Below are 10,437 nucleotides of genomic sequence, written 5' to 3'. Positions count from 1 at the left end.
GCCAACGCCTTTAACTTCCCACCTCCCTTTATAAAAAACAGCCTCTGTCATTCAGCATGTCTACTGTGGCACACACCTACAGTACAGTATTTTTCAGTCCAGCAGGGGGAAACAAACGTCAGCAAATGAAATAGGTATTAAGACTTCCACACATCACAATATCAACATAATGATACATCCTGCTGACAATGTGAAAGCTGTGATGTACATATCTGACACCTCCCCTTTCCATTTTACTGTGACAGTGATGTGCTCGTGTCCACAGGTGCTGAACTAACAGGGTCTGAAAGTAAAGCTAGTAGTGAGTCTCACATCTAAACTTCTTTAATATGATGTTCATGGTCTTCATGTTTTGTTTCCTTCATCTGCCGGGGAATAACGGTGAGAAAAACATGAGTATTTCAAACTGAGTATGACTCTGCACAGTTAATGATTTCAGTTTTTAAAATGTCATCCGTTCTGTTTCCACAGGCGTCTCTCATACCGCCAGTGTCCTCCAAACACCTCCATTCATCATTAAGAGAACTGGTGAATCTGTTGTCAGTGAGATCTACTGCTTACACAGCATAACAAGCTATGAACGCATTCTCTGGTACAAACAGGACAAATACAAATCTCTGAAGTTACTGGGATATCTAAACCTGAAATTCCCATATCCGGAGGAAGACGTGAAAGGAAAAATCAGCTTTGATGGAGATGGCAGCAAACATTCAAACCTGACTATATCTAATGTTTCATTAAGTGACAGTGCTGTGTATTTCTGTGCTGCCAGTCAGCACAGTGCTGCAGATTCCCCTCAGCTCACTACAAAAACCCTTCATCTGTTTGACAGGCAGACAAAATGTTCAGGCTCTTCAACACCTGCAGCCTGACTTCAACTAAACCAAGACTTGAAGATTTTATCAACTGTTTTGACACATTTTTGACCCCCTCTGAGGTCCTGTTGTAGGCCCACAGTTAAACATACTGTATTGTCGTCATAATCCTTTGATGTGCAGAACATAATGTTTGTAATATTGTCTCATCAGCTACAAGATGGATGGAATCTGGCACTATAGTAGGTATGGTACATCATTGTGGTTATTCACTGAGAGAAAAAAATGATCACTTTTTCCATCACTAGCTTAATTGAGGTCATTTAAATACACAAACTAACACCAGACAGAAACTAAGCCTGTGATGGGAATGTTTTCTCATGCTGTTGAAGGTGTTTTGCCTTTTAATGTTAATGATGTTTCCAAAGACAGGAGTTTTTGTCAGTATCTTCTACATACATGTACATACAGTATGTGTGTGGTGGTCATATAGTCAGCGTGAACAGATTGTCATTCATGTTAATGGTTAATTAATTTCATGAAATATTAAAGTATTGACTCTCAAGAAAAAAGTAACATCTTCACAAAAACAAACCTGACTTTTAGAAAAACTGCACTGCCAACAAACAAACGTAATACTCTACTGTAGTGTTACACCAGGGTTTTATGGTTCATTTTAGGGGTCTTGGTTATTTAGTTTCTTTTCATAAGGTGGCAGCATGTCTGTGTGGTTGTTCAGGAAGAGGACGCTGCATTATGGCACCACCCACCAAAATGTTTCTAAAGAGGGTTTACCCAGAAATAGCAGAGTGAATATTCAGTAGAACTGCATGAACAGTGATAAAAACACAGAACCAATGACAAGAGTGTTCTTAAATTTAGTTATGAAACACATCAAGATGATAGTTTTCTTCTGCATAACCTTTAATGTCATACTGGTTTCAGGTAAAGTATCAAAACATTTTTTTCAAATTCTGTTCACAGGTTATCATTCAAAACTCCTGCAGAGCGTTCTTTTACTTTTCCATTTATTTACTCACTCTCATACCCAAAGATTGTATATTATTGTGTATTTTTTCTTGATCCTTTTTCTACAGGTTCCTCTCTCAGTGACCAAGTTCACCAGACTCCAGCTGATATGTACAAAAAACCTGAAGACCAAGCCGAAATAAACTGTTCACACAGTATTCAAAACTACAATCAAATCCTCTGGTACAAACAATTAGAGGACAGGCAGCTACAGTTCTTGGGATACATGTTCAAAACCAGTGCAAACCCAGAGACTGGAACGGGTGTGAAGATCGAGGGGAGTGCAGACCAAGACCAGACCTGCACATTAACAATTGAAGGACTGAACCTGAGCAGCAGTGCAGTTTACTTCTGTGCTGCTAGATTACACAGTGCTACATATCGCTGCTCCTCAGTACAAAAACCTCATCACATTTTTAATCTTTGTATTACAGCTCACAGCCTCTTTGCACCTGGAATAAACCATTCTAACCAATGTTGGTCTATCTTGTGAATGAGATCAGCGATTTTAATGGGAGGTCCTTTCTGTGGAGCAACGCCTTTAACTTCCCACCTCCCTTTATAAAAAACAGCCTCAGTCATTCAGCATGTCTACTGTGGCTGGATCTCATATTAAGAAGATCACTATGATGACTCAAATTTGCATTACATTTATAGTCTCGTCTCTGTGGCTTCAAGGTAAAAAAAACTAAACAGTGTAACAGTATAAGAGATGTGTAGGTTTTATACTTATTTATACTAATTATTTATTAACATGGAAACATGGCCTGATGGTACATGCAACCTCAAATTCTGACTACAAAACTGGGCTGTCTATCTTTCAGTATCAGTGGATTTGAGTAAAATATTTTAATGTTCACATGTATGCAATACAAAACATTTGTCCAAAAGGAAGGGCGTTGGGGGGGGGCCTTAAAAACAAATACTTAGCCATCAAAGATAATAAACAGACCGGGACTCTCACTGTGAATAATTTGAAGCTGCAGGACAACGGTGTGTATTTTTGTGCTGTCAGCAAACATATTGATGTGAGAAGTATGAGCAGCTGAACAAAAACTGTCTGGTTTCAGCTTCTCAAATATGATGATTTAATGCTTTTCTTTGTCATACATGACAGTAAATTGAATACATTTGTGTTTTGGACTGTTGGTTGGTGACATCTGAAGACATCACTTTTGACACTGGAAAATTACAGCTGTCATTTGTTCCCATTTTTTGACATTTTATAGGCCAAACCATTGATTGAGAGAAAAAAACCCCAGCAGATTAATTGATAATATAAATAATTGTTAGTTGTAGCCCTAGGTGGCAGCAAAAGTTGACAGTGGTTTAAAGATGGTCGACTCAATGAGAATCTAAATTTTCACACATCGTAACCTTCACTGCTATTTACACAGTTCTAACTGACAGGAGTGATGTCACCCAGACCTCCATACTGTGGAGAGACAAGGGAGACAATGCAACAATACACTGCAACCACACCAATGGTGATTTATTTTACCAGATGTACTGGTACAGACAGCTGCCAGAAGAAGCAATTTAATCATATTCATTGACAAGCCTCTTATTCACTGTTACATCATGGGACAATAACATTTTCCACTGAAAAGCCTGATTGACAAAAATCGAACAATACCTAAAAAGAAATGAGTCAATAAAGTATAAAAAGAGACAATTAGCTACAGATTCTATTTCTATGTGTCTGTGGTCAGTATGTCAAATGTATTAGCAGAGGAGATCACTGATAAGTTCCCACAAACTGCTGCTCTGAATTAAAATGACTATCAGCCACTTTGTTAGTAAATTCCTATGAAGTTGATGAAAAAAATGATTTCACAAAACCTTCACTCACCCAAACCTACAGTACAGTATTTTTCAGTCCAGCAGGGGGAAACAAACGTCAGCAAATGAAATAGGTATTAAGACTTCCACACATCACAATATCAACATAATGATACATCCTGCTGACAATGTGAAAGCTGTGATGTACATATCTGACACCTCCCCTTTCCATTTTACTGTGACAGTGATGTGCTCATGTCCACAGGTGCTGAACTAAAAGGGTCTGAAAGTAAAGCTAGTAGTGAGTCTCACATCTAAACTTCTTTAATATCATGTTCATGGTCTTCATGTTTTGTTTCCTTCATCTGCCGGGGAATAACGGTGAGAAAAACATGAGTATTTCAAACTGAGTATGACTCTGCACAGTTAATGATTTCAGTTTTTAAAATGTCATCCGTTCTGTTTCCACAGGCGTCTCTCATACCGCCAGTGTCCTCCAAACACCTCCATTCATCATTAAGAGAACTGGTGAATCTGTTGTCAGTGAGATCTACTGCTCACACAGCATAACAAATTATGATAACATTCTCTGGTACAAACAGGACAAATACAAATCTCTGAAGTTTCTCGGATATCTAAACCTGAACTTCCAAAACCCCGAGGAAGACGTGAAAGGAAAAATCAGCTTTGATGGAGATGGCCGTAAACATTCGAACCTGACTATATCTAATGTTTCATTAAGTGACAGCGCTGTGTATTTCTGTGCTGCCAGTTAGCACAGTGCTGCAGATTCCCCTCAGCTCACTACAAAAACCCTTCATCTGTTTGGCAGGCAGACAAAACGTTCAGGCTCTTCAACACCTGCAGCCTGACTTCAACTAAACCAAGACTTGAAGATTTTATCAACTGTTTTGACACATTTTTGACCCCCTCTGAGGTCCTGTTGTAGGCCCACAGTTCAACATACTGTATTGTTGTCATAATCCTTTGATGTGCAGAACATAATGTTTGTGATATGTTTTAAGGTACAGTACATCATTGTTGTTATTGACAGAGAAAAAATGGTCACTTCTACTTCTTCCAACTTGTAGAAGATTTAAATTCATATTAATGATTATATGTTGAACATTCTGCCTGTATGCAGAGGAGTTATTGTTGGTCCTTTAACATGACATGTAATTGTTGACCCTGACAGGTCTAATTGATGTGAGTGATGTCACCCAGACCCCTCTGCTGTGGAGCAAAGAGGGTCAGTCTGCCACAATGGACTGCAGTCACACTAAGGATGCTGGTTCTTACCAGATGTACTGGTACAGACAGCTGCCAAGGGAGGGAATGAAGCAATTAGTCGTCAAGACTCTAAGTCCCCAGCAAAACAACAGTCTCTTTAATTAACTACAGAGGGAGCTCATACTCATAAGACCAACATACTAATACTAATATTTGTAGAGTATTTGTAATTGCACTCATAGATTTTGGTTGGCTTTTATTATTACTTCTGGTATTAGGGGCTGAGCAATATACTGTATAGGTTATATGTGCAACATATGCCTGAGAAATGTTTTTTACAGCATTGATAATGTCACAATACTTGTGAAATACCACACAATAATGTGAAATAACACCATATGCGCTCTGTACTCTAAACATGTTTCCTGAATCCTGACATTTGTACATTCGTACAGCATTTAGTTCCTATCTGATAGCATTATATTTTAAGTATTTTCCTGTTGGTTTTATGCTATGTGACATTTTTAATTTATTCTGTTTTAATTTTATTACACTTTCCAATTTATTAGTTTGAAAGGGAGAGGAGAGTGTTAGATACACCCATGTTTCTTTGTTGGCTGCACTGCCAACAAACAAATGTAATACTCTACTGTATGGTTACACCAGGGTTTTAGGGTTCATTTGAGGGGTTTTGGTTATTTTGTTTCTTTTCATAAGGTGGCAGTATGTCTGTATGGTTGTTCAGGGAGAATGGTGCATTATGGCACCACCCACCAAAATGTTACTAAAGAGGGTTTACCAAGAAATAACGTAGACATCAATTTTATATGCAACTAAATGAAGCCACTCCTCTCTACATTTCATTTGTTTATTCAGTTTAGTGAGAACTAACTAAGAGAGATCCTGTAATAACTTAGATACTGCATTTCATCAGTGACTTTACAGTAATTCAGTGCTCCATGTGTCACATTTACTCACCAGGTAACAACTGCTTCATTGTGAAATAAGATGTACTGTATTTATTTTCACATCTTGAAATGAATAATCTGTAAACTCTGCTTATATCATGTTGTTCTCTGGTAATTGTGGTCCATCAGTCTCCCTCTGCTCTCTCTGAGGCAGATCTCCTTTAAACTAATTAACTAAACACCATCCTTCATCATCTGTGGTCTTGAAAAGACCTTCGTCAGTCATTTGAAGTCAAGCTCTCTGTCATGTGATTTCTCTATCACTTCCTCCTCATGTCTCTTTTTGTTCCCATTTTCAGTCCAGTCATATAGCCAGAGTGGTCTCTTCATAACCTTCATCATCATCATCATTATTGTATCCTTTTTAAACAGAGAATTTCATCTGCATGGGACAAAGAACAAAAATGATTCGTTTTCTGCTCTCTTATCATATTATAGGTAATGAGGTTTGTTCTCTTGATTAACAAGTTTATACTTTCTTTGTTCAAGCAGATAAACCCTGAGTTTGTTTCTTTTGCAGGTTTCTCTCTGGGGGTTCAGATCCATCAGTCTCCCTCTGCTGTCATCCAAACGGCTGGTGAAAACGTGCAGCTTCTCTGCACCCACGAACGAACTGACTACAGAGTGATTCTGTGGTACCAGAAGTCTCCTGGAGACACAGCTCTGAAACTCATTGGATATGGATATGGAGAGTTCAAGGACGACAGCGTGGAAGAGCCATTTAAGAAACATTTCAAATTAGTTGGAGATTTGAGTGGAAACATAAAAAATGTTTCACTCTCCATAACCGATCTAAAAGCACTTGAACACACCGCAACATACTTCTGTGCTGCCAAGGAGGCACAGTGTGTCAAACACCCATCTGCTTGTGACAAAAACCTCTTCCCTTCGCTCCTCCGAGAGTAAATTATCCTCAAATGAACTTTGTGGTTTGACTGATTTGTTGATAACTAATCATCCTTCATTCTCTCCACTTCACTTCCCTTTCCTTCCTTAGACACATCAACACATTGTTGTTAAAATAATCGTCATCCCAGTTTTATGAATTAAACAACCAAAAAACCTTTGTTTCTCAAAGCCAAAGTCTTTAATGCTTTAAGTAATTTGGGTGTATGGCTTCTCTAGAATTTCACTCTCCACAGGAATATCCCTCAATAAAAGTTAAGATTTTCAACAGTTTCTAGCTGATCAGTTCAGGCAAACCAATGAGTCAAATTAACCTTCAAACACAGCATCAAAATTTTCAACACTATTAAAGGCACACTGATTTCCAGTGGTGATAGAGGAGAAATGCCATCCTTCATATTTTGGTACAGAAGCACCATCAAGTCAGCAGACTATTTCTGTGCAGCAAACTTTTATAGTACACCATGATAGAAAAGCCTCAATATGTCATATGTATGTTAAAAACAGTTCTGTGACAGGTTCAATAAGAGGAAATGACAGAAAGAAACGACAGACAAGCTAAATGAAAGAAGGTACCAATTAATGCTTTGATTTCTCTACATCACTTCCTGTCCCTCCTTCTGATCCACAAAGCACAGCAGAGATCCCTGCTGGTTTTTCACAGTCAACATGATGCCTCATCTCATCACGTACATCATCACTGTGTTCTGGATGAAAGGTATCGTACATTCATAAAGCCACTTTTTCTAAAAAAAAAAAAAAAAAAATCAAAAATCCTTGAGAAGTAGTGGAGGAATCAAAATGAAATATGTCCGTGTTCTTTCATTTAATATACTTTTTTTTTTTTTTTCCAATAAATGAAATTGTGTAAATCAACTCCAAGCAGGCACAATTTTATAGGATTTATACAGTATAACATTATACAATAGAGGATTTATAGCTCTACTTAACATTGTTTCTTGATCTGTTTACAGGAGTTTACCTCAGTAAAGAAAAACAAGTTTTTCAGGAGCCAAGTGAACTGCTGTGGAAACCGAATGATGAAGTCAAACTGAGCTTCAAACATGAAATCCCAAACTATGACACTATTCTCTGGTATCAGCGCTCAGCAGGAGACACAGCTCTAAAGCTGATTGCCTACATGTATTTTAGAAACCCCAAAGTTGAGTCGCCATTTAACAGTCGCTTCAGTGTGAGTGGAGATGGAGAGAAAAACGCTTATCTTCACATCCTGAACCTGAGTCACCCTGAAGACAGCGGAGAATATTTTGGTGCAGCTTGTACGCACAGTAATAAAAACAGTTACTCCCTCGTACAAAAACCTCCATAATGATCCAGCAGATAACAGCACACCAAGACGAAACCACTGACACCATGTGACACAAAAAGCACTGAAAGTAAGGCTTCATTATAATTCTTAGTTTACAAGTATGTTTGTTGCTTCCTTGGAGACAAAATAAATAATCCCCTCAGATGAGTCACACAACAGCAACCTGCTCTGTACGAATCAGAATCAAAACTTTGTACAGCAGAGAGCAGTGATGACACAAAGACAAGAACATAGTTGTAAGCTCCTCCTTCCTTATTAAAAATTTACTATTAAGGAAAATTTCACACCAATATATTTTCATTTCTGTTGAAGTCACAGTTAAGATCTGAGCCACCGCAGAGAACATTATGGATACATGAGGATTTTCTCTATCCAGTAATAAAAATGTTTCTTGTCACTTTGTTTTTTCTCTCTTTTCTCGCAGGTAAGAATTATAACATGATGTCGAACATTTCTCATGACGCTAACAGGAACTTTGTTTACCTTCAGTTTTTCCTCTAGACGCTGTGTTATCATCACTTTTCATCCAACAATCACCTGTAAATCATCTGACAAAACCTAAACAAGAAGAAGCCCGTCTTGATTGCTACCATGGAGACAACAATTATCCCTACATGCTTTGGTACCGTTGCAAGTCAGCAGCAGGAGGCCAAAGGGCCATGGACCTGATTGGAACGCTTCATTATGAAACCCCAAATCTTGAAAAGAACTTTGAAGCACATTTCAACATAACAGGCCATTCAAAGAAAAAAGCCCACCTTGTAATCTCCAACATAAACCCAACAGACAGTGCAGAGTACTTCTGTGCAGCCAGTCAGCACAGTGATTCAACTCCTCTGGTTCCTTTACAAAAAGCTGGCAGCCAGCAAATCAAACACGCACCTGCATCAAACCTAAACTGCTAGACAGATCTGTTTTCATACAGAAGCATATTTCAGATGCTGCAGTTTTTCATCCTGCTAAGACAAACAAAAGGTACAAAAACAAATGTGTGAGACAAACTGTTCAGTAGACAAAAATGTGTCTGTGCTGAACAGTGGCCCCGTTATATCTCCAGTCTTCCCAGTGGCCAGGCAGAAATTTTCTGCTATCACAATAACACTGATTATCAATAGCTGTACTGCTACAGACAGACAGAAAAAGGTTTTCAGTTAATAGTGGCTATAATAGCTGGCAATGAAAACTTTGAAGATGAATTTAAATCTGGCTTTCAGGCAGAGACAAAGGAGAAGCAGTGGTCTCTGACAATAACAGGTGTTCAGAGGAAAGATGAGGCTGTTTATCTGTGTGCTGCCAGTCTACACAGTGCTGTAACAGAAGTTCTGCGACAAAAACATACAGCTGAGATGCTGTTTGTTGTTCTGACACCTGTCTAACATTAATATAATCAAATGAAAGAAGGAACTCAACCACACTGAAAATGATATCAGTGTCTTTTACTGCACATGTTGAAGAAAGAAAGCCAGGAATATGCAATAGTCTTTTCTCTAAAATGAAAATGTTTTTCAACACTTAAAACAACCCATGTTTGTGTCTCCTTGTCAAGTGGCCACCTACAGTCATCCAACTTAATGTCCTGAATAGATTCAACCACTAGGTGGAGGCACAGCACGTGGCATGTAGCTTTTATCGAGAGAAAATGGTGATGAAATAACCAACACAGACATATTAGTTATCCTGAGCCTTATTTTTTCAGGGCAATACTTTTTCTCACATCAGCGCTTGACAGCGTCTTCATCTGTGCACACATTTGCTTTTCTCTTCATCTGTTTTTATTGTAAGATCTAAAACTACACTCTGAACTACATATATATCAGCAAAGAAAGGACAGTCTGTCTATGACCCTCATAGGGTATGGATATTAAATCTCCTCAAACTATGAGGGTCAGTTTGAAGAACAATTCAAGCTGACAAGAAAAGACACAGTGAGAGGAGCTCTGATCATTGAAAGTGTGAATCTTTCACACTCCACTGTGTATTTCTATGCTGCCAATACACAGTGATGTGTTTAATGCCACTCCCTCACTAAAACCCTGATCATTATTCTGTAAATGAGATGTGTGCATTTGCACAAGAGGCAGTGTCTCTTTTTATACAGACTCTCATTGGAGGAAGCTGCGTTTCTCCTGCAGCAGCACAAACTGTGAGGATGTCTGCAGCAATCATCATTTTTCTTCTCTCTCTCTTGCCTCAATGTAATAAAATTAGCTGCAAGAACAGAAATTTAATCGTATTGTTAATTTTGTACAACAATTTTATGAATAATTTTTGTACTATGGCTTCGTTATAACCACTTTTTAAATTTGTTTTTCCTACAGATCAAGCTAAGACTGTGACGTTTGATCCATCTCATCCAAGAATAGTCAATGAAACGGCC

At 38.3% G+C, this 10,437-nt stretch overlaps 1 protein-coding gene and 2 gene segments (V, D, J or C); 2 read left to right on the top strand and 1 right to left on the bottom strand.

Moving 5' to 3' along the window:
• The first annotated feature begins 291 nt into the window (after positions 1-291).
• On the top strand, positions 292-1,109 carry LOC121881011. The segment is given in 2 exon segments: positions 292-381; positions 472-1,109. Coding segments are annotated over 2 exon segments (453 nt in total).
• A 2,799-nt stretch (positions 1,110-3,908) lies between these two features.
• Positions 3,909-10,437, bottom strand: part of LOC121881008 — a 153,383-nt gene continuing 146,854 nt past the window's right edge. For 3 of the 5 annotated variants that reach the window (XM_042388671.1, XM_042388669.1, XM_042388675.1), the window contains one exon: positions 3,909-3,991. The gene's annotated coding sequence lies outside the window, so the exon portion shown is untranslated. The remainder of the gene's footprint in view (positions 3,992-10,437) is intronic. The other 2 variants (XM_042388668.1, XM_042388667.1) reach the window with 2 other exon arrangements.
• Positions 3,959-4,894, top strand: LOC121881030. The segment is given in 2 exon segments: positions 3,959-4,007; positions 4,098-4,894. Coding segments are annotated over 2 exon segments (354 nt in total).

This window comes from Thunnus maccoyii, chromosome 16, assembly GCF_910596095.1.
Source record: "Thunnus maccoyii chromosome 16, fThuMac1.1, whole genome shotgun sequence".
NCBI classification, from domain to species: Eukaryota; Metazoa; Chordata; class Actinopteri; order Scombriformes; family Scombridae; genus Thunnus; species Thunnus maccoyii.
The sequence above is the reverse complement of the archived record's forward strand: the minus strand, read 5'-3'. Positions and strand labels throughout refer to the sequence as shown.